General features: G+C 42.9%; 1 protein-coding gene across 1 annotated transcript; it reads right to left on the minus strand.

The window, feature by feature from the left end:
- Positions 1-27,797, minus strand: Rgs17 (regulator of G protein signaling 17). The gene is made up of 4 exons (XM_059272395.1): positions 27,661-27,797; positions 9,112-9,201; positions 3,866-4,100; positions 1-1,712 (listed from the first exon to the last, which is right to left on the minus strand). The coding sequence occupies exons 1-4, from the start codon at positions 27,777-27,779 to the stop codon at positions 1,524-1,526; spliced, it is 633 nt and encodes a 210-aa protein (XP_059128378.1). The 5' UTR covers positions 27,780-27,797; the 3' UTR covers positions 1-1,523.
- Between the last annotated feature and the right edge of the window lie 79 nt (positions 27,798-27,876).

Here is a 27,876-nt window from a genome sequence, read left to right on the forward strand (position 1 = left end):
TATTCTCAGTGGATATAAATCTTTTTAAATCTTCCATTTTTTTTAGATTACTCAACATTATACTCATTGAGTTTAAGATTAAAAAAATAGTCTCCTGGGGATATTGATATTGAAAGATAAGACCTTGATATAAATATGACATTGATTGTAATTTTGGTTTTGTGCGCAATACGACACTGTTCTGAAGGTCAGAAATACATACCAGGGTCAGGTGAGGATTTCATGTAAAGAGTTAATGTAATTACAAAAAATAATATTGGCAGCTAAAATATTTAAGCACTGTACTGCCTTTTAATTGTGGATGAGGGTTAATTGTTTTTAACAATGTTAAAATAAATCTTTCTTGAGATACTACATGAAAACAGTTAAGGTCTGACGTCGGAGGTTTTCTTCTTCATAACCCTTTATAAAATGTTGCTTAGGAAAAGCTTAAGCTTTTCACTGGATTATACGTTCAAGGCAAATATGCCACATGCCAGATGCAATTCCTCGAGATGTTTTCACAGTGCTACATGTAGGCATTCCTCACTAGATCTTTTGCTTTATAGTCCCAAACTGGATTAGCAAGCACATTATTGTCTTCTTGCTGACATACATAAGTTTACATGACTAATTTAGAACTGGAGAGCCATTCTTTAATAAATTAGTTATAGTATTGGACATTTGATATATACATAGACTCATTTCTTCTTGTATGAAATACCTAAAAACAGTATCACTCTTGGATTTTTCAATGAGACAGGATATCTTCAGACGATTTTGTGCTTTTTAAAATTTTCTTATCACTATTAGGTTTTGTTGTTGTTGTTTTCTTTCTTTCTTTCTTTTCTTTTTTTTTTTTTTAAACATAGCAAACTCTGCTGTAATGAAATGCCAGAGTTTGGGCAGTGAACAACCAGAGGGCTCTCAAACTAAGATCCATCCACAGGCAGAGATGATCAGCTAACTTTTTCTCTCCATGTACAGAAAAATTGGCTTCAAAGTCCCTGTACTAAACATAGTATGTAGCATGGTTAAATATCACTGTTACATGTTTAAAATAGCCTTTTTTTGTATCAGATTATGCTTAAAAATGCAAACCACAGCCAATTTGTTGGCGATTGTTTCTAAGAGACCATATTGCGCAAAAGTCCTTAAATACAGATATAAGGTATGCTACTGATGAAATAGTACAGCTAAGTGGCAGACAAAGCAGTTGTACTTTGCACATGCGGCCTCTGGAGATGCACTAGGAGACTGCTCAGAGGACTAGGAACACAGTTTGCTTGCAAGGAGAACAAGTGTTGAATAAACAAACTTAATTTGGCAATTCACTGTCTCATATAGACTTTTCTCCAAACAGAATCATGGGTAACCTCGATTAAAAATGGAGACAAAGACCCTCATGGTTGTCTCTTGCCAGCAGCCCGAGGGTGCCAACCAGTAGTTCTCCAGGAACTCAATTTCTGGTGTCATTTAACTACTTATATTTCCCATCCCAGCCCTCTGAAATGATTTTTTTTTTTTGGCCTTTCCCATGAAAATTACGATTCAGAAGAAGAGTTGGCAGTACTTTCCACAAAGGCTTTGTAGATCTGCGAGTTCAAGAATCTTGGGAAAGAATCCCTGTGCATCAGGGTATAGATCTGGAGCTGGGCATCTTCATACATGTGAGGGCTCGGGTCCAGCAGGTTCTTGTTGATCACCTCCCTAACTCGAGAATCCAGGCTGACCTAAAATAAAACAACAACAGATTATGTCCATGTAGTTTGCAAAGGACATCTCAGAGAGATTTCATAGATGAAGTCTGATACTCACGACCCCAGAGACTGTCCTTCAAAGGCTAAATAATGATTTGTGATTTCTTCCTTCTGATGTGAAATTAAACAACACCAAAAAGAAGAAGGAGGAGGAGGAGGAGGAGGAGGAGGAGGAGGAGGAGGAGGAGGAGGAGGAGGAGGAGGAGGAGAAGAAGAAGAAGAAGAAGAAGAAGAAGAAGAAGAAGAAGAAGAAGAAGAAGAAGAAGAAGAAAAGGAAGAAGAAGAGAGAGAAAAGAAAAGAACAATTTGGCTCACAGAGATCTTGGCTTCTTCATGTTTATCTTCTCCATGTATTATTGAGTGCCAGTGCCAGAGAATAATCAGAATATTATTCACCACCCCCTCCTTTCCTGTGATTGTTAGGGTGACTCTGTTAGGGTGACAATTGGGTACAAATCTGAAGGCAGAAAAGAGTTCCCTGACCAAAATCAGCACACATGTCATACATGGTACTTAATAGTTTCATATTCCAAAGGGTCTCACCAAGTCAAGGCAGGCGGAGCACAGACCATGGAAGAGTAGAGAAAAGCAGAAACAGAGGTAGCTCTACAGTCCTAATCATGTGGCGCCATCTGGGAAACATCTTTAAAAGATCTCTACAGAGCAGAAACTAGGATAATGAAGTATAATATTTAATAAAAGAGTATTAGGAAGTCAGAATACTCAATAAAATTACCAATGCAGTGTTGCTTTAAAAGTATACAGAAATTAAACTCAGAAAAAAAAAGTATCCAGTCATCCGTCACATGCCGCTATTACTGGGCAATTTACCTGGGACACAAAGGACATGTTAGGAAAGTAGGAACAGAAAAATAGCACTAAAGCCACGGTTAGGGGACTGTTCCCTAACCATAGATCAAATGATCTATCCTAAAAGGCCATATTAGAAATAAAACCTACAAATGTAGGAGGCTTTGATCCCCAGCCCAGCCAAAGGAGGAGGAGAAAAGAAAAACCGTACAGGAGACAAAAAAATCAGAGTGTTGATTGCTTTCGACTGTGACCACGGGATTGTGGTGCATGGGTGACTGTCTTTTAACACACACAGCCTTTTGTGTTTATACGCCAACACCTTGGCCTAAGCATGTTGTAAGGGGCATCTTGATTCTGGCTGCTTCCCTCCTTCACAGACAGGACTGTGTGCTGTCTGCAGTGATCTCAGAATGAAGCTACACAGATCTCATCATGTTCCTGAACTCAGCAGACACGTGTGTTAGGTTGAGGGATAATCCAAAGGGCAGCTTGCTAGATTTGTCAGGAAATGGAAGCCAGCAATTAGTTTCTGCAGTCTGAACTACCCAATTTATGCATAGAAAAATGTATCCATCCCTTAGCTGGACTGATGACACATTCTCCTTTGTTGGGAATTCTCTTTTTAAACACACATTTTGTAAGTGAGCTCTTTACTTCTTTTGGCTTTTTCATGCCATATGAATTCACCGCCACCAACAAAGGGGGGGGGGGCTGGTCATCACGTTACTGTAACCCCTTGATGGGAACATTTCTGAAGAGCAAATTAACTTAAAAATTTAATTTGGTTGCTAGAAGTATTCCTTATAGGTTCACTCAGATAATGGGAAAAACAGGCTAGCACTTCTGATAAAGTACACAGGAAGGAAAAATAATATACATATATATATATATATATATTTATGTGTGTGTGCGCGCGCGTGCGCACACACACACACACACACACACACACACACACACACACACACATTCCTGGGTAGGCTTCAGTGATTGGCTTTTTAGACAAATGACCCAGGGGACTCCCAGATACACGGCCTGAGCATCATGCTTTGGAAAGCATCACCCACTTCACAACGTAGCGACTTGCTTCTGCATGGCGTTAGTTCTGGGAAGCAAGTACCTGTCACAGACTGTGAGGCCAGCGATGAATGAATGAATGATCAAAGCACACTGGGGAGACCCGGCCTTCAACGTGTCTAGGGCGACTCTGAACAGAAGCTCATTAACCTAGCCAGAGAGGTCTGGGCACTCATGTTCTCAGAGTGGGCCCTTTAGAGCCGCCCTGCTCTCAGGTGCCCACCTCAGCGTTCGCTTACCTCTTTCGGCGATAGTATAGAAATGTAGTCCTCATAGATCATCCTGGCCTTCTCTTCAACCACTTTTTTGTTCTGTTCTTTCTTCAAGTCTTCGCAGGCTAGCCAGAAAAGGAGGTTCTCTTCGCTGTATTCTGTTCGGAGGAACTCTCTGAAAAGGTTCCGTCCCGCAGGAGTCTTCATCATTTTGTCAAAATTTTGAGACCAGGACAAGACTTCCTCCGCAGTGGGGTCTTGGCTGCAGAGAGAGGGTGAAGAAGCCATTAGAAGCAGCAGCGTCCACGTCCACCTGCGAATGCCAGCAGGGAAAGGAGCTGGTGGTTGGAAATCCTTAGTCACGTGCTGCTCGCTAATGGCCGCGTCTCGCTACTCCGCCCGGCTTGATCTGGCAAGCCATCTGAGGGACTGTGTCCGTCCTGAGCCTCGCTGGACAAAGGAACCCAGGGGTGCAAGATGCAGGGATGGGAGCCACGGGTTAGAACAGTACGGAGTTATACACCCCAAGCCCATAGCTGTCGGACGGTCCTACGGAATCCTGCAAGGGGTGATGGTTCCGAGCAGTTTGTTGTAAATGGACGGGAACGTTCTGGGAATCACTTTTCTCTCTACCTCAGTTGCATGGTCTAACTGTAAGAAAGAGCTGATTTTTCATTTCCAGGATCCATTTCTTATTAATGACACAATCTAAAATAAGAATACGTTTTGTGCCACACCAACTCCAGTGTCGTCCGTGTGACATAAACAATTATGTCTATAATAGCGGACGGGAGATACGTGTCCCACGGGACTAAGCTCCCTAAAGGTCCCTGACAGAGTGCCCGCGTTATGCCTCCCTCTCGAAGAAGACGTGCTTCACGGATCATGAGCTCCCTGGGCTATGGGTTCTGTATAACTGCTTTTCTGATAATGTTCTAATCAATTTATGAAGCACAGCCAAAAGTAATGAATGCTTGGGTTGTGATCTATGGAGGAAAGGGGAAGCTGGACATAGATCTTAATCAAATATAACAAAATAAGCTATTTTTTAACACCCCCAAGCCACTAGATAAAAAAAGTATAATAGTTCAGGCACTTTTAGGGAATGAACACTCACCCACTAGGAATCCTTTAGGAATCCCAACTAAAGTGATTTATGGTAAAAAAAAAAAAAAAGTTATCTCATAGGAGAGATGGTGGACCCCTCTGTTAAAAAAATTCAACGAAGAACTTAAAGACTACAACCAAACCCCTTCCCCTTACAGGTGTAAAAGTATAAGAGTCCATATTCCAACAGATAAAAAGATTTTATATTAAAAGAGATATGTAATAAAAAAACTAAAAAAAGACTTATGGAGGATATACAACATCCAAATTGGCTAAATGGGTCATAAAAACCAAAAAAATAAAGATACATAATAAACTAGAAAACGGCTGAGATAAAGATGAAGGACACAGCTACAAACACAAAGAAGCCTACACAAGTCTAGGGACTGTACTAAGTTTAAAAAACACAGACTGCTTTTTGGGTCATAAAGTTCTTATGGGTGAAGGGATACGTCTGTCATTTGCCGAATCCTTGCCTTCCTGACTACCCAAGCCCTGATTCTCCTGTGGTCATGGTACTCCTGATGGGCCAGTCCATGACAATTTTGTACACTTGTCACAAAATGTCCCCAAATGCTCAACGTATTCCTTAAAAAGCAGAGGACTTTTAGAAGAGCATGAAGGATTTTTCTGGACAACTGTTTACAATAAACACCACTACTTTATTGCCCAAACCACCAGGCACTGATCTATTTGCCACCACACCAAAGAAGGAGAAGCACAAAGCTTGGAGATTTTTTACTTTTTATTTTATTTTATTTTTTAAAGACCAGCGGTGCATTTATTTGCATAAAGCCAAAGGTCAGACTTAAAATCCAAGCTAACAGCCATGAGGCTTACAGTTTCACACTGATTCGGTCTTGAAAAGGTCTTGGTTTTCTCTGCTTTCGAGGATGCTGCTCTCTTTCACACTTCACTGACATCTTCAGTTTTCACAGAATCAGTATTAAGTCCAAAAAAGTCTTTTTTTTTGATGATGTACCGAATCACATTTCTTTCATGTCGAATGTCTGGAGCCAGAAGCATTTCCAGGAAGTGTGGGTGATGTGTTCTTGGTTCAAATAACGTGTGGTAGTAACTCTTTTTCCTCTTAAGGGCTATCTTCCTGAAACCAATCCTCTGGCTCTCCCACTTGGCTCCTGCGACAATTCTACCAGTGTTTTAACATTTTGTCTTGGACTCTTAGGAGGGCTGCTATGGAGAACATGGTTTTCTGTAGGAACATCTGCTTCAGTCTTGATAGGGATTTCTTCCAGTTCACTCTCTGACCCCGAAACACTGCCTGAGCTCTGTAGTGGGTAGCCATTCCAGCTTTGATCTGGAAGTTCCAATCCCCACTGAGGCTTCGGTAACTGCCACACCTACAAGGCAGGGCCAAGGGAGGCGCCTGGAGACCTGAGATCAGGATGGGCCAGCGCTCTCTCTGTTCCGGGACCCTGAACACTGGAGGTAGACCGAGCATTACACCATTAAATTAATCTCCTTTTAACTACGTGGAGTGGCCTTAATAATTTTGTCAATATCTGGCGCCCACCATGGGGCACGAACCCATGACCCTGAGATTAAGAGTCTCATGCTCTACCGACTGAGCTAGCGGGCCAGATATTGACAAAATTAAGACCACTCCACGTAGTTAAAAGGAGATTTATCTAACGTCGTAACTTACAAGTTAAGGGATAGGTAGGTCACAGTCCAGCGGTGTTCTCTGGAGCTCTGCTCGGTCCACCTCCACCATTCAGGGTCCCAGAACAGAGAGAGTGCTGGCCCATCCTGATCTCGGGTCTCTCAGCGCCTCCCTTGGCCATGCCTTGTAACAGTTGCCGAAGCCTCAATGGGGGTTGGAACTTCCAGATCAAAGCTGGAATGGCTACCCACTACAGAGCTGCTCATCAGTGAACACAGTGCTGGTGTCACCTCCTTAGGTACTACAGTCCTTTGTGGTTTCTCCTCCTTGTAAGACTCAGAGTCACTGCATATCAAAGTACCAAAAGGGTCTGCGGATGGAGCTGCAGGCTTAGAACCTCTGGCACGATTGCCCAGGCCAATGGCTGCTCTCTGTCTAGCCCCACCATTTTTCCATCTATGATGTTTACCAGGACTTCTGATTTTTGCCATCTGGGAATGTCTGGACATGCCTTTCATTTTGCCATACAGTGTTGTTGTCAAGACTTCTCCTCTCTTTTCCTTTTCAAGCTATAACTTTTTCTTCCTTTCAATGTTGGCCAGAGTTGGGGTAGTTTTTTTCTTCTTTCTTCCCTCCATCTTGCAAACTCTTCTGGAGTGTCTAGCTTGATCTTCCTCATACCAGGAGCATGCATATTTTTCCAACGGAACTGGACACTCTTCTCGTGTGCACTAAAGGAGCAATCTACCTCAGGGCATTTTGTATGTTCAGACATGTGTATGTCATATTTTTCTTGAATTTTAAAGCCACGATCACAGGTATCACAGAAAAAGCGGAAAACTGGTTCCTTTCTTTCTTCTTTTTCTGTTTTGCGGCAAACTGAAGTCATTGAGTTTTGCATCCTGTGTTTGTGGAAAATAAGACTGTGTAACCGAAGAGTAGTAGTAGGATGTGGGATACATAGGGAAACCATTAGGAGACAGCCCCCAGTACCAAGGCGGGGAGGCTTGGAAACTCCAGGCCAGCTGGCGACTGAACTCAGGTTATGCATCCAGTGGAGCCTGGGCATGGAAAGGAGGCTGCGCCGCGGGGAGAATCTGAGCGTCCAACAGGGGAAGCGCTCCAGAGAGAGGCTGGGTCTGCATGTGGGGCTGTCCCGTCTGGCACGGGGGGGGGGGGGGGGGGCAGCATGGCCCAGTACACCCAGTTGTCCGGCGGCGGTGGGGCAGTTTCGCTGGGAGTCCCCAGCGCCGAAGTCAGCTCCGGGGGGCTAAAGGCCACCCGGCCAGAGTGGGCTCTGCTATGCCACCTAGCAAGTGGAGAGCCCAGTGTGCCACTGTGGTGCTAACATTAAAAGTCCTTTTTTTTTTAAATTTTCTTGGCTTATAACTCAAAATATATTTGGTTAGGAGGGGTGTTATTTTTGTTAATTTTCACCAGGTATCTTAGAGAGACTTGCAGCTGGCCCATAATATCTGAAGCTCTTCATTCATTTACAGTATTAAATTTGGGGCTGGGGAGATGGCTCAATGGGTAAAGTGCTCTCTATGCAGGAGAACCTGAGGACTCCCCAGGACTCATGTAAAAGCCAGAGAAGGTGACGTGCTCCATGCCCCCAGCGCTTGGGGTAAGGGGTGGAGATAGCCAGATGCCAGGGGCTCACAAGGAAGTAAATTTAGCAAAAATTTGAGCTTGAGGTTCAGTGAGAGACCCTGCTTTAAAAAAAGGTGTTGGGTGGGTGGGGTAGAGAGTGATAAAGGAAGTCACATGCTGCTCACCTCTAATAGCCACACATACACACATGGGAGAGCACACCCACACACATGTGCATATACACATCCACATAACATGGACATACACATACACTATCAATAAAAAATTAAATGTACAGCTGTTTAACATCACAGTGAAACTCATATTAACACTTGTATAAAAAGCAAAAAAGGATGCTTTATAATTATGTGAACCGTTGACTTATAATCAGGTTTTCTCCTCTAAAATTGCGTTTCAATTTCTCATTTTGGAAAGACTTGGCTGAAGACTGTTCTGGTGGCTATAAAACCAGGAGCTGGCTAGGTGGCTGTTTTTAACTGGTTGATTTTGGTAATCCAGTGTGTGTATATATGTGCATGTGCATTCCAGTGTGTGTGTATACGTGCATGAGCATACGTGTATGTGTGTGTGTATGTGTGAGTTCGTGTGCATGTGTGGGTGTGCATGTGTCTTTGTGTGCATGCACAGGTGTGTGTATGTGGTGTCTAGCTTCTTATACAATGAAGACAAATTTTAAAATATTTCCAGCCAAGAGAAGTAAAAGTCAGTAACGCGTGCAATAATCTTTACTGAACTAACTGGGACAATGCTTGGCCTTGTAACACAGTTAATAGAAAAACCTGGTCAAAGCTATCTGTGGTTGTAAGATCTTCCAGGCCGAGTCACCACTCACTTCATAGAACCACAAGAGATGCCGCTTTGGCTTGGGGTGCACACAAGTGCACACACTTGCACCCAGAAGAGACTCCAACCCGGCTGCCACACTTACCACTCCTCTAGGACCTGGATGCTCTCCATTTTTGTGGTGTGTGAGGGTCTCCCCGCAGCATCTCCTCTTTCCTCATTCCTGACGGTGAGGCTGTAAAACGTAACACACTTCGTCAAGGGAATCGCAAAAAGCCAAAGGAAAGTATCACTTTCTCAGGGGAAACAGATCACAGGAGATTTGACTGCCAGCCACGTGGGATCATTTAAAATGCAGGAAGAGGAATAACACTTTTATAGGATGGCGGTGAGTGAGAGTTGGTAAGTCTGTACCAACTTGAAAAATCATAAAACCTATCAGAATCCTCACATGGGTATCATTATCTATTCTGACTTCATTATTACATAACTTAAATTACTTAAATTCTTTTACATAATTGTACCTTTATAACCTCAACATTGGACATGCTTTCATAGTTGACATATTGTTGTGTTACCTTTAAGAGTAGAGAGTCATTTTGATTTTTGCTTAGTTCTGTTGAGTTTTTCTCATTTATTTTCTCCCTATTAATAGCTAAGAAGATAGAACACACCAGAAGCCAATACAGACTTAGATATCTTTGTAGCATCCTTCTCGTCAAGCCATAATTTTGTCAGCAATACCATCCTTTCTCCAGTCCCTAAAGTTTGAACAACTGGATTGGGTTCTATGTTCAGTCAGTCTCCAGGAGACAATTTCAAGGATGTGGAGCAGGAGACCACTGGGTGAGTATGATGGTTATTTTTCCATTGTCATCTTGGCAGGGTCCAGAACCAGCTGGGAGATGGGACTCTGGCCATACTTATGGGGGAAATACTTTGACTATGTTCATTGTTATGGGAAGACTAATTTTAATTGTGGGTGGGGCCATTCATCAGCTAGAGGCCCTGGACCTTCTAAACACATTTGCATTAACCCCCTCTGTTTCCTTACTATGGGTGTGACTAGAGAGTTGGCTCAAGCTCCTGTTAACTTGACCTCTCCACCATAATGGACCGCACCATGAACTGTGGGCTAAAATAAGCCCTCTCTTCCCTAAGCTACTTTTGTCTGTGTATTCTATCATGGCAACAAGAATCAAGCTAAGGCGGTAGCAGTGACATAGAGTGAGATCCTGGGAATTAGGAAAGCCCCATGTGTTGTATTAGAACAGTAAGAACTGCTAGATTAAGGTAAACTGCAGCTTAACGGTGCCTTGGGGGTAGAGACCAGGGTCAAGGGGAAAACCAGAGATGGGGGGGGTGACCAGTAGATATGAAGGGAAGGTAGAATGCTTCCAGGACTTAGCTGGTTAAAGCGCCTGCCCGGGAAAGAGATGGTGGGAGGATGACTCAGTGGTCCTTCCTCAGTAGAAACTCAAGCTCCCGAGTTAATAACCTGATATTGCTATCCAGAAGATGACAGGCTTCATGAGACCCCATCAGAAGCAAATGAAGGTTCTAGAACATCTCTTTCATTGGTTCATTCATTCTACCAGAGGCAATGGAAGTTTTCTTATAGTGACACCATTCTCTTTGCATTAATGTTATTATTATCCCCATTGTACAGGTGAGGAAAGTAGAGGTCAGAGTGGTCTGGTAAGTTGATCACAAACAGAGTGCTAGCTGTGTGGTAGGGCTAGAGTTTGAACCCTATAACCTGCATTTTTACTGAGTGACTATTATATACACCAGGCCTTCTGTTAGGCATCGCCACCATAAACCACTAAATAGGGCTATAGTAGAAAGGAAGGCTTTGGAGTTGAGGAGGTATCCATGAGTATTCTTCTCAGCCTAGAAAGTCTGGCTAGAGACTTTGAGACATGAGAGATGGTGTCTCATGAATACATTCTTGACTCTCAGGTTGTGGGAGGGGAAGATGGAGAGAATGCAGTGTAGAGAAGAATCTAAAGAATTCAGGTTCCGCAGGATGGTGGTGGCAACCATCTTTAATCCCAGCACTCGGGAGGCAGAGGCAGGTGGATCTACAGAGCAAGTTCCAGGACAGTCAAGGATACACAGAGAAACCCTGTCTCGAAAACAAAGAAAGAAACAAACAAACAGAATTCAGGTTCCTACTAATGAGGCCAAGCTACCTTTGAGTCTGACTAGGAGGATCCTTTAATTAAAAACACCATAAACCTCAAAGGAAAAAAAAAATTAATAGTGAAGTAAAGGACATTTTCCTCCTCCCTGTCTTGGGGGCGGTGGCAAGCTTGCTGGTATCGGAGCACAGGAGAATGTAAACCTCTGAGAAAAGTGGCAGAGTCCAAAGAGTCCAGAAAGCCGGCTGCTTCCAAGAGGCACCAATACTGGCAACACTCCCAGGACTAGAGAAGCATAGGCTTCAGCATAGCAGCCAGGGGAGCGGGACTGAGAGAAAGCTGTGGTGCCCAGTTTAGTCTCAGAGTGATGGCGCTATGGATGTGCCTGATGCCCAAGGTAGCCTAGCAAACGGCAGCCTTCGATACCTGCAATCCATTTAGGTATGGCATGTGTCATTCATGAGAGTCGTGGGTTACTCTTTGAGTGAAGGTGTTTCTCTGGAATTAGAGTGGGTGTCTGGGTGAGATACACTGCCGACATTATTCTGTCGAATTTTCCCCACATGTATCAAATATACACTTTTTGTGACTTTTATAAAAGCTCTTATTGAGATAGGAAGTCACTCATTTCCACACAGTGTCCCAGAGAATGTACCACACAAAACCCAGGTCTCCGCTCATTTTCTGCAACGTGTCTTAGAAATTTCTTTCCTCTGCGCCTCTGCTGTAGAGCGACCAATCTGGAGTCAGTGTGCATGAATCATATGCTTCTGAGCATAATCCTGGCTCTTGTGTCTATTCCTGCGATGTTTACAAACATCTCAAATGCTAGCATATTAGAGCCATCAGCATAAAATATTGGATTGTGTTTACATCTCTCATTTCTACAGATGGTAAAATATGGACACACATTTGGACTAACTCTAGTTATGACAGGAATTCAGTAAATGCTTAACTGTTCACCATGGGTACCATTCTTAATTTCATACTGGGCACAGAATTAGCCTTCAATAAAAAAAATTGAACATAAGCAGTGGAAGCCTAGAAAAATAGGACAAGAATCCCCCCAGAGACAGCTGGCTGGGTAAACTAGTCAAATGGGTGAGTTCTGGGCTTGATTGAGAGACCCTGACTCAAAGAATAAGTTGGAAAGTAGATTTCTGACATTAATTTTGGGCTTCCATAAGTCTGTGCATGTGTGTGCCCCCTCATGCAAACATGCATACACACACACACACACAGAGGAAAACAAGATAAAGAAGCACCAAAAACATCATGTAGAGATTGAGATGGAGAAAATGAGGAAGAAATTGTTGCTGGTCTGCCTGCCTGTCCGGATACTGACACATCTCTTATTTTCACTTCGTTGTGCTCTAAAGATTTGTGGGCTTGGTCTGCTTTTAAAGGTAATAATATGGCTCATATTTACTCAAACTTCTCAGTGTTCTACATCTTTGAAAAGGTTAAAAAGGAAGACCCCAAACATAAGAGTTGTGAGTTCCCCCAAAGATGTGTGTGTTGATAGACTCTAGAATCAGTGGGAGATGGGGCCCTGGGCATTCCTACAGAGGGTTATATTGATTATATTAGTGTAGGGAGACCCAACTTGATTGTAAGTGGGACTCCTCTAGAATCTTCTAGGGGATTCTAGACTATATAAGATGGGGGAAGTGGGTTGAACATTAAGACACATTCATTGCTATTTCTTGACTGTGGATATGACATGACCAGCTACTTGAAGCTCCTGATATGTTGATTTCCCTGCCACGATGGACTGTAAGCCAGAATCAACTGTTCTCTCCTTAAGCATGTGTTTTTTTTTTCCTTCTTCACTTTCAGGTAGGTAACATTTTAAATGAACATTCATATCTTCTAATCCAAGACACAAGGAGAGTGAGACACACCCATAGTGAGCACTGTGGGAATATTCATCAAAGCCTACATACTTTAGGGAAGTGAAACATCAATAACCCAGGCTATAGCTACCAAAGCAAGCATGGAGACTTCATAGAGACTCTCAGGTCTGGTGCCCTGGAGAAGGGAGGAAATACATCTAGCACATTTCAGAGAATAAGAAGAGTGGGCTCTATCTACGGATGGTGGACTGTTTGTAAGCAGCAGTATGGATAGTGGGGGGTGGGGGGGCACCTGAAGCAGTGGCTTTCTTCACTGTTTTCAGAAACAGTGCACACCCTATTTTGGAAAGCGGTCGACTGTTGTAAGAAAACAATCAGTCCTTAGAAACAATGCTTGAAGAAAGTGGCGAATAGCACGAAACCTTTGCGGTAGCCATGGTGATGCTGGGATAGCAGACGATCACATGCATTTATGCAAAATCAAAATGCATGTGAGGAATCAGTAAAGTGCACACATAAAGACGATACTCTCCTCGGGTAATAGGGGTTAGATTACTAACCAACACCGTTTCGTGTGCAAGGACGCACTTGCTCAGCAGACTCCCACACTGTCCCCCAACTGCAGCAGGCTGGGGTGGACACCCTCTGACTTCTGGCCTCAGGCAAGCTTTGCTCAACAGCATGACCACTGCCTCTTCTTATAAAAGCTGTTCAGGATGATTTACCTTCTTTAGTTATTCACAAAATGAGCTGATCTTAAAGAAAAGCTATGGGGGGGGGCGGGCATATCAGACCACTAAGTGCCCTTCTCCATAACACAGGGCACGCAGAAAACACACACACACACACACACACACACACACACACACACACACACACACACCAGACACAAACAACACTACAGTCTCCACACAACCCCCACACCCACCCCAGAACACACATCACACTGAACCAACAGCAAACAAATCATGAACACACCAAAGTCAGTCAGCAGCCAAGGATGTCTTCCACTTAGATAGAGAATAAATTAGTTTCAAACCTAGGATGTAGGCATTTCCATATTTATGTTTTTGTAATATAACTTGGTTTTGAGTAGCATGTTGAGAACAAAGAGTTTGAAATTTGTGTCTGGAACTGTCACGGAACACAAATGTATAATTTTAGTGTGTTTAATGAAATGTTAAAGAAAACAAAACTGCTGGGCTTGAGGATATAGCCCAGTCTGGAACGGCTGCCTAACTGACATGCATGAAGGCCTGTATTCAGTTCCCAGCACCACACAAAACAAGGCGTGGTGGTGCATGCCTGTAGCCCCAACACTAGGGAGCTGGAGGCTGGAGAATCAGAGTTTGAAGGTTAACATTGGCTATATAACAAGTTTGCTCAAGGCCAGCCTACACCGTGTAGACCCAATCTCAAGAGGATCAACCAATCACACCCCACCACATCACAAAGACTCTTATGTTTTACAATCATATGTCATGTAACGAAATAAGAACTCATTCAGCTTTTATTGTCCAGGTTTAAATATCTAGAGTAAGATAATATGCTATTAAAGTTCCTTCCACTAGATGGCTGTGTTACCTTTAGAAATACAAAAGTTAAGTCAGAAGAAAGGCAGAAAATCTGAGTATAGTTACTCTTTTTTGGAAAAATAAATATTTTCTTTCATGTAAGACATCTTGATGATTCTGTCATTCCAAGGAATTTGATAATAGTTGTTCAGTTTTCTATAAATGTATTAATAAAGATAGAAGGGGAGGGTGGGGTGGATTTTTACCTTGAGCTGTGTGTGAACATGGGGTTATATCCCCCTTTCAGTTTTCAGAATGAATACTCCCTAGTCCAAAGGCACTTTATTTGGAAATACTTTAGTCTTAAAAGATGCTGGCATTGCCGGTGTGCTGGTGCAGGCCTTTACTCCTAGCACTCAGTTGGGAGGCAGAGGCAGGTGGATCTCTGAGTTTGAGTCCAAACTGGTCTCAGCACGAGTTCCAAGACAGCCAGGGCTGCAGGGAGAAACCCTGTTTTGAAAACAACAAAGCGATGCTGGCATAATCTTATTAACGTTGTTAGTATGCCTTCCAATAGCAAGTCATTCTGCAAGTATGTGGGTATGGAAAACAGTCACATACACTTAGAGAGGAGTTTAGCTAACAGGCAGTGGCTAAAACCTTTTTTTAAAAAAATATTTTCAGTGTTTTAAAAGAGCCATTGTGAGAGTAGATTCTCCCACATTACTTTAACTTCAGCTTAGCTCGGGCATGAAGAATTACTTTGTGCCAGGCATAGTGGCACTTGCCTTTAATTCCAGCACTTGGGAGGCAGAGGCAGGTGGATCCCTATGAGTTCAAGGCCAGGCTCATCTACAAAGTGAGTCCCAGAAGAGTCAAAACTACATAGTGAAATCATATCTTGAAAAACATAAAAATAACAAACAAACAAAAACTCTTACTTTGTTTTAATACATGAAAAACATTTTTTTTCAGCCTGACTCAATTTCTCTTTGTTCTTGATCTCTCTCTAATATATACACATGCTTTTATAGATAGGTTTTAAAAATATCATTTTTATCTGTATAAAATTTTATTTCAAACCCTAAAATTGGCATTTTAGGTTCATTGACAAGCATATTAACTTGGGAATCTCCAACCTCTTTCAATAAGAAACTACACATTCAAAATCTAGATCTATTGTGTAAACTGATATTCAGTTAGAGGATCAAAGTTTTTTATTTGGCATGAAGAGCAAATCTCTATTTTTCCTTAAAATGAAGAGAATTACAGGGCCAAATATATAGATGATAATATAAGCTACAAGCCAGCCATTGGGCTTGTCTTCTAGTCTCAGAGAGGTTGGAAAACAATTATAGGCTTCTCTTTCAACCATGGTCATTTTCTTTGCAATGTATAAGTAAGTTAGTGGATGCTTTTGTGGAAACGCAAGTCTCTTGGGTTGAGAAGGCCAAATCAGCTCCCATTTAGTGAACACTCACTGTCTTGGAAACCATGTGTGAGTAATCATCCTACTCTAAATGTATTCGGTAGACTGGAGTTCAGGCATGTGATCCGGTTAGTGTCCTTGTTGTTAGCTTCATCGGGGGCAAAGGTTACAACGCTAACACATGTAAGAAATGTTTCAGAGAGTGGGCAGGGGCACATATTTACTCCCCACTCATACCTTGACTGGGACTCCCCAGCTACTGTGCCTATGATTTTCTGTAGAATGGACGTGGGGGACATCTTTGGGGTCATGTATGATCGACAGTAACAATGTTAAGCTGCAGGGGAACTTAAGTGAAGTATATGGAATTTCTGAAGCTCTGAGGGTCTTCTGCCTGGGTGGTTCACCCTTCAAGAAGATTCCAGCTAACCAGAGAACCCAAGAGAAAAAGTACAGTCATAGAGAATACAGAAATGGTGTCTGTTATATCCACCGGCAACACATTGAAGAGAACACTGGCAGGCACACAATGGTCAAATCTCACTATGTCCGGTTAAACCCCTTGCACACTGAGACTTGTGGAGAGGTCTGCTGTGGGATGGTCTGTATATCAAATTGCTCTGATTGGTCAATAAATAAAACACTGATTGGCCAGTGGCCAGGCAGGAAGTATAGGCAGGACTAACAGAGAGGAGAACAGAGAAAACAGGAAGGCGGAGAGAGACACTGCCAGCCGCCGCCATGACTAGTGGCATGTGAAGATGCCGGTAAGCCATGAGCCACGTGGCAAGGTATAGATTTATAGAAATGGATTAATTTAAGCTATAAGAACAGTTAGCAAGAAGCCTGGTACGGCCATACAGTTTGTAAGCAATATAAGTCTCTGTGTTTATTCGGTTGGGTCTGAGCGGCTGTGGGACTGGCGGGTGAGAGAGATTTGTCCTGACTGTGGGCCAGGCAGGAAAACTCTAGCTACAGAGGTCAGAATAACTTCAGTTAGAAATTATTCGTGTGAAGACTGGAGGCTAAAAGCCTCTTCTAGCTACACTGGGGCTGGGAAGTAAACTCCTGCGATACAAACTTGGGGACCTGAGTTCCAGTCCCAGCACACATGTAAAGATGTGATAAACAGCTGTAATCCCAGTGCGGGTGAGGCAGAGGCGGGCGAATCCCTGGGGCTCACTGTCTTGCTAATCTAGCCTCATTTTTGAGCACCAGGTGACAGTGAGAGGCCGTATTTCAACAAACAAGGCAGAAGGCTCTTGGGGGACGACAACTGAGATTAAGTTCTGGCCATATATACATATGTATATACATACATACACATATATATGTATGTATGTATATGCACATGAGCATACACGCAGGTTCACACACATGCAAATGTGTGTGGGCACACACAGATTAGTTTATGTTCTTAGTCACATCTTACTAGGGGAGAATTAAGAGGGATTAAGAGACTTGCAAGGGCTTCATGTTTACACGTGACAAAAGGGACCTACCAGATCTGTCTAATCCCAGGTTGGCTAGTCTTCCTCGTATCTCATGTTGTGTCCTGAAAGTCAGTTTTATTCAAGGGAAAAGTATCTTGAGGATTTTTGTGTTATCCTTAAAATGTGACAGGGCAGCTGTTATACAGGATGAGACACATGGGGTTACCATTGTACTGTCACTTAGAGAGTGAATAATTGGACTGGTTACTTATCTGTATGTAATATATATGGTTTTATAAAAAAAATAAAAAAACAACAGATGCTGCCATCCATGAGGGGTATGTTCATATATCATACATTGATATAAAAAAGATAAATATGATAGTTAATAGTGAGTATGAATTTGACACCATCTAGAATTACCTAGAAGACAATCCTCTGTAAATGCCTGTGAGGGATCATGAAGATTAGGTCGAGCTCTGGTCACGCTTGTGAGAGAGTCTCATGATTAGGTTGACTGACAAGGGAAGATCCATCCTAAGGCAAGCAGCACCATTCCCTAGGCTCGGATCCTCAGTGAATAGAAGGAGAAAGCCACCGGAGCACCGGCATTACTCTCCCTTCGCTTCCCGACTGCAATGAGACCAGCTACCTCAAGCCCCTCTTGCTGGGATGAGACTTCCCTGCAACAATGGAGCATACGTTGAACTATGAGCCCAAATAAAAAATTCCGTCCTAAGTTGCTTTTATCAGGGTATTTTTTAATCACAGCAACTGTATTAGTTTCCTTTCCCACGGCTGTAGTAAAATGTCCCTACCAACGCAACCTAAGGCAGGAAGGAGCTCTGTCTACCCTTGTGGGGAAGTCAAGGCAGAACTTGAAACACCTAATCACAGGACATCCACAGTCAAGTGTGGAGAGCAAGGAATTGATGCACACAAGTATTTCAGCTAGCTTTCTCCTTTTTATTCAGTCCAGGACCCCAAGTCCAGGGAAAGGTGCCACCCACAGTGGACTGTCCTTGCACCAATTAATGTAATTAAAGCAATCCCTTACATTCTCCCAAGTGATTCCAGAATGTTGCGAATTGCCGATGAAAACTAACTGTCACAACAACAGGAACAGGACTAAGCCAGTATGGGTGTCATGGCATTTATCACAGAACCATTTCAGCAGGATAATTACAGTATAAACCTTATTTTCACCAAAATTCAATGTTTTATCTAACAAGGAAGCGAGACAAAATACTTGAATGATGCCTTAAAATATTAGGCAGATTGCAAAGGTCAACCATGCCTCAAGCATGAAGAAAGCAAGCTAGGTAGGTAGGCCCTGAAGAAAGAATGAGGAATTTTAATGAAGACTGAATTTCCGGTTGTCTTGGTCATGGAGCCATTTACTTAAGTAAGAAACGGAAATCCAATTTCCCTCACACTGACCTTTGACCTCCAAAGGGTCGCAGAGTCTCTGAACATTTAAAGAGGGTTCACCTTCCTCCTCTGTCAGCAGATTTTCTCTGTCCAATTCCTCCTTGTGCATCTTAGGGAGAAAATTGGTTCTCACGAAGTTCACCAAGAACTTGTTAACCGGCCAGATCATAAAATGCTGTGGCGTCCTTATGGGATAGGACTTCCCTGGGTTATCCACGGCTCTCCTCCTGCCTTTGTGAAACAGCACTCTCTCAGTTTTAGTAACACCTGCCTTGGTGTGTTCTTTCTGAGACCTCCTAGGTGGTCTTCTCTTAGGGCCATGTGAACAGCTCCTTCACCCTTTCTCTGCTCTCTCGTGGTAGGTCTGTCCTGAGCTTTCAGCCTGTGACCTGCTGCTGAGCACATTGGTCAGTCACGGCTCTCCTCTCCTGGACATGGAATCCTGATGGTTTTCAGACTGTCACCATTAATGCCAACTTACCCCACAGGTTTCAAATTCATACCACAACTAACACATGGGTACCCAGAGAGATCATGGAAGGCATCATCTTATCCTTGGACCGAACAACTTCCTCCTCTTTCATCTGACAGATTCATCTTTCAAAAAATTTCATTGTGTACTTACTCATCTCATGTGTGTATGTCTGTAGGTTGTTCTTCTCTCCTACCACCTGGGGATTGAACTCAGGGCCTCAGACTTGGTGGCAGGTGTCCTTTACCCACTAAGCCATCTCACCAGGCTATTGGTCTAGGATTCTCAGCTTCTTTACTCGAGGGCCACACTTGAGGCTGTCCTCAGAGGGGACTACCTTTCCATGTCCCATCTACTCTCCTCTTCCTCATACCTTCAATGGCCCTCCTCTTCATGCTGTTCTACCTGGTACCCAGCACTGGTCCTCTAAGGAGCTTCTCAAAGGCTACTTCTCCCTTACATGCCTCAGGGCAAGGTAGTGATGGAGAAGGGCATCTTTCCTCTGAAGCCTCTGACGCTATGCCATCTGACTTCTCTCCAACTCCTTTTCTCCCCATGGCACTGCCCACTGCACACACCTCTCTCTTCCTGTCCCCATCTCAGGGTACTCATGTCACATAAATCACTATTGCTGTCCCCAAGGAGTTTGCTAGGCCATTTTCTTTGTTCTACACTGAACTAGTTACTGAAGGTATGCCTGGTGACCGAAGACGCCAGAAGAGAGTGCCAGATCCCCCAGAACTGGAGTTAGGGATGGTGGTAAGTTGTCATGTGGGTGCTGAGTGCTGAAGCAGGATCCTCAGCAAGAGCAACAAGTGTTCTCAATGACTGAGCCATCTCTTCACCCGCAGAAAAATATTTGCTTTTGTTTTTTGAAGTAAATGAAATTTCAAAAATGGTAGGGAGAATATACCTGTGATGGTCACAGGTCAGCTTAGTTTTATCATTCTGACAGCTTCACCATAGACTGGAGCCTGTCAAATCTGTTTTATATGTGACCCAAAGCAGCTATAATACCAAACTCTTTAAAAGGATAACCTGGTAATCAAACCAAGTACTGGTGCCTAGATTGCCTAATGACTTTGTTCTTTGTCACCATGGAGACAGGAAGAACATGGTGGACGAATTCAGATGCCAACAATGGATACTTGAGCAATTGTAACCTTGTGATTTAATGAACGAATGTTCTATAGATGTTCCAGAGTCCTAAATGCCCACTCTGGCTGGTGTCTGTGGTCTATGAAAGCTATGACCCTCTGGTAGCTAGTTTCTCGGTTGAGTAAACTTCACATAGCTGATAGGAGCTATTCAGGAAATCCCCCCATGTCATTGTGGGATGGCATTTCAAGCCTAGACCTCTGTGCAAGCTATGTTCATGATGATCCTGTTACAAGTGCTTTGGAAACTCTGTGCAGAAGGAAATCATTTTACAGGAATAGATTATGCTCCATGCGAGATGAATCAGCGCTCTGAGAGCGACAGGTACACAGGAGACACTTATTCACTGTTGCCTCTAATGAGATGATTCAGCTTGCATATTGTGAGTCTCGGTATTTCCAGGGAGTGATTTCTTCACCATGGTGCAGACTTGGATTCTTGTTTTCTTTTTCAAAAAAATATCCTTTGGCTTTGAAAGCATGCATCTTAGTATTTCCATTGGCAGGGAGCTCAAGGGTGACAGCATCGGAGGATAAAATAGGACATTCTTTTTGCACTGTTTTGAATTACAGAGGCTGTGGTACTTGTTAAAAATGGAGGGCGGGACAACCAAAAGCATGTTTATGAAGGTCTCAGCATTTACTTAGTGAGCTCTATCCCACGGTCTAGGAATTCTGGGAACTAATGCTTCTAAAAGAGAGACAGTTTTAGTTTCAAAGGACTAGGTTATTTACTAAATTTATTCTGTGACCAATCTTTCTTGTAAAGAATCTAGTGTCACTGGCCAAATCTGGTGAGCCATACCCCAAGTAGCATTCGAGATTGTGAGTTAGACTGGGAAAGTTGTATTTATCAGTGGTTCATATCAAACATGTGAACGAAAAGTTTGTAAGTACCATATTAATGGGGACTAGTCAATATACTGCATATTAAGAGGCCTGCTATCCATTCTCACCTTTATAGCAGGTAGACTTGCCAACCTACAAAATCAAAGCATATATTGCCATCATCATTTTTATTTTACTGAAAATAGTTTTGTTTCTTGTTTTGGCCTATAGTTCCAGGGGACATTAATTCATCATAGCAGGGAAGCTTCTTCTGTGGAGATGGGACCTTATGGTGGCTGCTTCCTTCATAAGTACAGGCAGGAAGGAGAGACTGGGGGGAGGGGGCGCGGGTAGACTTGAATCATGTGTGCAAAGGTCCACACAGAATAGCCCATGTCTGCCAGCTATCCTTATCAAAAGGTAATGTTTTAAAAAAGGGTTTAAAGTGTTAAACCTTTAAAAAAAGGTTATGCAGCCTCCCCAAACAGCATCATCAGCTAGTGACCAAATGTTCAAATACACGACACTGTGGGGGACATTTTATCTGCAAATCTCCCTACTATGTCTAGTTCATAAAACAGCCAGAGAAGAATGATTTTAGGCGAAGCTGAGAACAAGAGCTCAGGAGGGCTTCATTCAGGAATCCTCCGGGTCCTTTATTCCCTATGGCCATGACCTGACTGTGCTGGCCAGTTTTATGTCAACTTGACACAAGCTAGAGCCATTTAGAAAGAGGAAACCTTGAATGAGAAAATGCCCCCATCATACTACAGTTCATTTTTAATGATTGATAATTGACATGGGAGGGTCCAGATCACTGTGGGAGGTGTCACTTCGGGGATGGTGGTCTTGGGGGTCATAAGAAATCAGGCTGAGCAAGCCACGAGGAGCAAGCCAGTAAGCAGCATCCTTCCACGGTTTCTGCTTCCGTTCCTGCCTCCAGGTTCCTCCCTTTCTTGAGTCCCTGCTCTTGTTTCCCTCAGGGATGGACTTTTACCTAGAAGTATAAGATGAAATAGAGTTTCCTCCCCAAGCTGCTTTTGATCATAGTGTTTTATCACAGTACCAGAAACACTCACTAAGACACTGGCTATCACTCATTATCAAACAGAGGTCATGTCACCATGGGGGAATGGTAGGTAGATCATAGCTCTTGAGTTCTAATTTTTAGTATTTCTTGCTTTGTGAACACCACTAAAAGCAGGCAGGCATTGAAGAGGCGATTAGCACCCAGTGATGTTGGGGAAAAGGAGCCTGGATTATTTTAATGCAGCCTCTGCTGTCATGAGAGGTTATGCCAACCATTTGGACCTTAGCGCTAAGTTCAAAAAATCACTGGACGACTTTACCCTCTGACCTTCTCTGTGCCCTTTGTCTTTGTGAATATAGAAGTTTCTAGTCTCCAGCGCACTTGTCCATATGCTATCTTGAGTACAAGTATTGTAGCAGCTCCTATGTTTCATACTGTACTGACGGCAGCCGGTGAGGTGCAGCAGGGTGTGTCAAAGTACTCCTCAGTAAAAAGAATCAGCCAGAAGGCTACTAGCTGAAGAGGCAAGTTAGGGTGGACCTGAGCCTTCAGATGAATGAGTGGCGCTGTCAAAGTTCCCTTTTTTTTCCTGCAGAAAAGGCTCAGCGCACATGTGGATTTTGTTCACTGTACTTGGGGCATTCACGGCTCGTGTGTAAGACAGTGAAAGGATAGAAACCCCATTTTCTTCACATTTCTTCTTGAAATGGAGGACTCACGAGGGAGCAAGAGAAAGAGACTGTGTTAGCGAGGGAAGGGGCTCTTGCATGAGGCCACAGATTCTAGCAGTCATCTCGAAGTCTGCCACACTCTAGACTCTGAGGAGACCGTAGGGATACCCAGCGGGAGGGAATGTCCTCTGCACCCCTTTCTACAGTGAAACGCTGATAGTTTCATAAGGAGGAGGAGGAAATTATTACGTGAGTGACAGCTGTCAGTGAAGTGTGGATGAGAAATGCAAATCTGAAAGAAATACCACGTTTTAAAAAACCCATAATGTGAAGCTATAGTGAAGCATTTACGTTTATCCCTAGACATAGAAATTTATTTTTTTCAGCTCTTTACTTCCTTAAAAGGAAGTGAAGCCAGTCACACAACAGCAGTCCCCCATCCATGGGGACAGCTGCTTCATGTTTTGATTCCTAACGCTTTTTAGGCTCTAAATTACATTTTTTTTTTCATGGTGCTGTTTGTTCTGCTCCTTTGACCTAGCCTGGAAAATTTAAAGAACATTTCTTTCTTTTTTTAAAAAGTATTTCTCACAAAAAACCCTTACAATTTTCTTTTTTAAATTCAAAGCACAAAAATAATGAAATTCTAAAAACTTGATGTGTAAAGGATATTTTCATCTGAAATCATGTAAACAATACTATAATTAAAATCCGTTGCACAAGGCAATTGGATTTTTGTGCTTCCTGAAAACTCAAACTGCTCATATCTGGGGAAATGAGTAGGAGAAGAGGGGGAGGGTTGAGAAAAGGGAAGGGGAGGGAATGAATATACTCAAGGTACATGGTACACTTAACACGAAAACATGTTCATGTAACCTATCACTATGAACATAAACAAAATTTCATATGGAAAGAGAAGCTGGCTATCATGTCTTATATACCTTGTTAAATGTATAGACTATCATTTTAAGTCCCTGAGGCAATCACGACCCACTGCTGACAGCAGTTTTGACAACTAGGCTCAGGTTTCAGACTAGTTAACAGAGCGCCCAGGCAAGAAAGGCATCATGCCTTTTGGGGTTGTCTAAAATATTGTCACTCAAAAGGTGTTGAAGGCTGACGCAGCTTCTAAAAGCTACTTTGTTCATGATCCTTAGTCTGAGTTTTGAGACAATCTGATGCTCACGAATGAGCTGGGGTGTTTGATTATTCAATGCATATAGTCACAAAGATGTCTAGGAGGCAACAGAATCAAATCTCCTGGAATATAGTTGCATACTACATAAAAATGTTGCCATCAGTGACAGATCGTAAGTAACAGTGATCCTTGATTATAATGTTGCTTAAACTTCCCTCTCTTAGTGACAGCTTCACCACTGTTGTGTTGTGGGGCAATACATGACTCACTTGTTTGTGATGATACTGGTGTAGGCAGTCACCTATCCTGCAGGTCACATGAGCACACTGCACATGTAGCTATGTGCAGTACATACTCACTAATGAATAACTACGTTGTTACCCGTTTTTGTGTTTATTGTACTTTTTGTTGGTAGAGTGCACTAATACATATAATGTCACAGGGCTGGAGAGGTGGTTCAGGAGTTAAGAGCACTGGCTATTCTTTGGAGGATCCATGTTCAGTTCCCAGCACCTACATGGTGTGGCTCACACTGGTCTATAACTCTAGTTCAAGGGGATCTGATGCCCTCTTCTGGCTTCTGTAGGCACTGCATGCATGTGGTGCATAGACATACACACAGACAAAACACCCGTATAGAAGTGAACTCCAATAAGTGAGTTCCAGGAAAAGATGCAAAGATACACAAAGAAACCCTGTCTCGAAAAACCAAAAAAAAAAAGAATAAAATAAAATAAAAATAATATCACTCATAAAAATAGTCCAAGGACCTACACCAAGAGCATCTATCTCCTGTCTCCTGAGTTCTCAAGGAGCCACATGGAGTGATTGGTTTGCTTAGGTCCAACATACGATGCTATCAAAAGGATGAAATGGCCCTACTTATGGTTTTCAGAATATATCCCTGTTGTTAAAATGGCAAATGTCTGTATTTATTAGTCATCTAACAGCATACAATCCAACTTTAAGATTATCATAGAGTGTTTTAATTCTGAAAATGATGAAGAACTGGGGGCTGGAGAGATGACTCGGTGGTGAAGAGCACTGGTTGCTCTTCCAGGTGAGCTGGGTTCGACTCCCAGCACCCACAGGGAGTGGGCATCTCAGAACCATCTGTAACTCCAGTCCTTGGAGATTTGACACCCTTTTCTGGTCTTTCTGGCCACCAGTGAGGCACATGGCACATAGATGTACATGCAGGCAAAATATCCATACACGTAAAAACAAATAAAAAATTGAAAACTATGGGCTGGAGAGATGGCTCAGAGGTTAAGAGCACTGTTTGTTCTTCCAAAGGTCCTGAGTTCAATTCCCAGCAACCACATGGTGGCTCACAACCATCTGTAATGAGATCTGGCACCCTCTTCTGGCCTGCAGGGATATGTGCAGACAGAACACTGTATACATAATAAATAAATAAATCTTTAAAAAAAAAAAAAAAAAAAAAATTGAAAACTAAATTTTACCGGGCAAATAAAACAATAACTTATCTCAGGAACATGGCAAAGAGCAAATGAGAAATTGAAATCCATCTTTAATGCTGCGTAACCGGATTCTGATGTTTATACAGAATTTAGGATAAAATAGTTTTATTTTCTAGGCTAGTTTCTGTGCTGCACCTACATGCTGCTTCTAAACTTTCGTTATCGCTGTGTGTATATGTGACGTGTGTGCGCATGCTCGTGTGTGTGCAGGCATGAGTGTGCTGTGGCAGGTGTGCGGAGCCAGGTGACAACCCTCCAGGGTTGCCGCTCTGCCTTCAGTATGTTGGTTCCAGGGATCAAACTCGGGTCACCAGGCTCGCATGGCAAGTCCTTTTGCCTGCCGAGCCATCTTGCTGGCCCTGCATGCTGTTTTTTTAATTTTGCACTACACTCTTTGAGTGGATTCTATTATTCCAGTAGGCCATTTTCCACTGCCTGGGGAGCTAAATCATATTAAATGCTCGCTCTGTGTCATGGGCTCCTCTTAGCGCACCACACGTAGCATCTCATTTAATTTTATAGCCTTATGAGGTATGGGTTCACATTAGTTATTTGACAGATGAGGCTTGTGAGGACCAGAAAGATGAACTAGTTTATTATTGGTTACACAGCTGGTAACAAATAAGGACACAATTTGATCCCTGGCAGTCTGCCTAAGGAACTCCCATACTGTCTCACTAGGTCCCTCATGGCTTAAGACTTATGCTCAAAAAAAAAAAAAGACTTGTGCTCAATAGTCTCTGTAGGGGTGATGAGGAAAAAAAAAACAAACTCTTAACTATGACAAAGACAGCAACCCCATCTAGAACTCTCTTTCCTTCATCTGAAATTGAATGCAAATTAATCATGTATGACTTTCCCTAACAGAGAATCGTCATTTAGAAAGCAAATTTTATACTTATAAAAAGAACCAGTCTGAGCCTCCCTGAGCCTTCCTGATGACTACAATACCTGAGGCTTCCTGGGCCTGCAGTTTTCTTGATCAGCTGCAGCTTTTTCATCATCAAGGGAGACCATCAACTCATTATGAGGACACGCATCCATCCTCTGCCTTGGCCACAATGAAGCTGGACCATATCAAAAGAGCAACCTCAATGGACACTGGAAAACCATGGAGGCTGTGCAGAAGATGACTTGACCACTTGGGCCTTCTGTTAGGTTTTGAAACAGACCAGGGAGACCTAGTAACCATGGCTACGCTGGTAGTTCTACTTATAAAATTGGGTCTTGAAAGAACCCCCAAGCTTAGGGTTCAATGGGAAGTTCCAGTAAATCTAGTCTTATCTTAAGCTATCTAACCCATGTAATTCTCACAGATTTTGAATTGACTGATTTTCACACTTAGTACACTTTGGGAATCTGGACCTGGTAAGAGACCTGAATCATGGACATCTAGCATAAGACAGGAACCTTGGAGACCAGCTTGTCTTTCTTTTTATGGTTTGAGGGGGGAAGGAAAGAATAAACAGATATCCTGCAGCATGTCAGTGGTTAAACTGCAACAAAAACAATACTCTGTGGCTCTAGTTTCAGAGATTTTAGTTGACTGACTTGATCTTCCTTCCAAGCACAGTGTCTGATCTTTCAGATTTGTGATCCTAAGTCCCTCCCTCTTCACTCCATGGCTTTGCTGGCAAGAAGGCTGTGGCTAAAGCCACCACTCTGACTCACAGTGCTCTGATTACACCACCAAATGCAACCAACCCCTGTGAGGAAACGTGTAATAGAAAACAAAACACAACACTACATTTAACACTGGGTGCAATAGTATTGGACACTCCCTTAATATTCCTGGCTCTTGAACCATCATGGCACTGTTGCTTGTGGATTGGTAATCTCACAATTATGACCTTATTTTTATCCATATCCATAAGAAAGCATACATGGAAGAAACCATGACATCAAAGAAATGTCCCCATCTTTACTTTACCAACATTTTAAATGTCAGTACTGAGGGAGCAAATTTTGCTTATGGGATGAGCATCTTATATCAGTGAGGGTCTTCAGAGATTTCTACATACACCATGGGCAAGGAGAACAGGGTGGCAGGTTTCTGTGAGACAAAGCTTTGCTACATATGCTTCCACTGGGTCTAGTATGGACCTACCAGGAGCAGCTACAGCAGCAGCACCAGCAGAAGCAGCAGGTGTTGTTGGGCCTCTGGTTTCCGGGTGCTTGAGACACAGCCTGTGTTCCTTCATTTTGGGATTGCTGCCGTTTTCTCATTTCAGCTGCTTCAGAACCCAGCTGGCTGAAGGGAGACAGAAAACACAAGGTGTGAAAGACTGCCATAAAGGCAAGTGAAGGGAAACAAGATTAGACA

The sequence above is a fragment of the Peromyscus eremicus genome, chromosome 8b (assembly GCF_949786415.1).
Source record: "Peromyscus eremicus chromosome 8b, PerEre_H2_v1, whole genome shotgun sequence".
Lineage (NCBI taxonomy): Eukaryota > Metazoa > Chordata > Mammalia > Rodentia > Cricetidae > Peromyscus > Peromyscus eremicus.

Coding starts and splice junctions, on each gene's coding strand:
- Rgs17 (XM_059272395.1), bottom strand. CDS start 27,779: ATGAGAAAACGGCAGCAATCCCAAAATGAAGGAACACAGGCTGTGTCT. Junction 9,202..27,660: donor TGCTGCTGTAGCTGCTCCTG/GTAGGTCCATAC, acceptor TACGTTTTACAG/CCTCACCGTCAGGAATGAGG. Junction 4,101..9,111: donor ATCCAGGTCCTAGAGGAGTG/GTAAGTGTGGCA, acceptor CTCTCTCTGCAG/CCAAGACCCCACTGCGGAGG.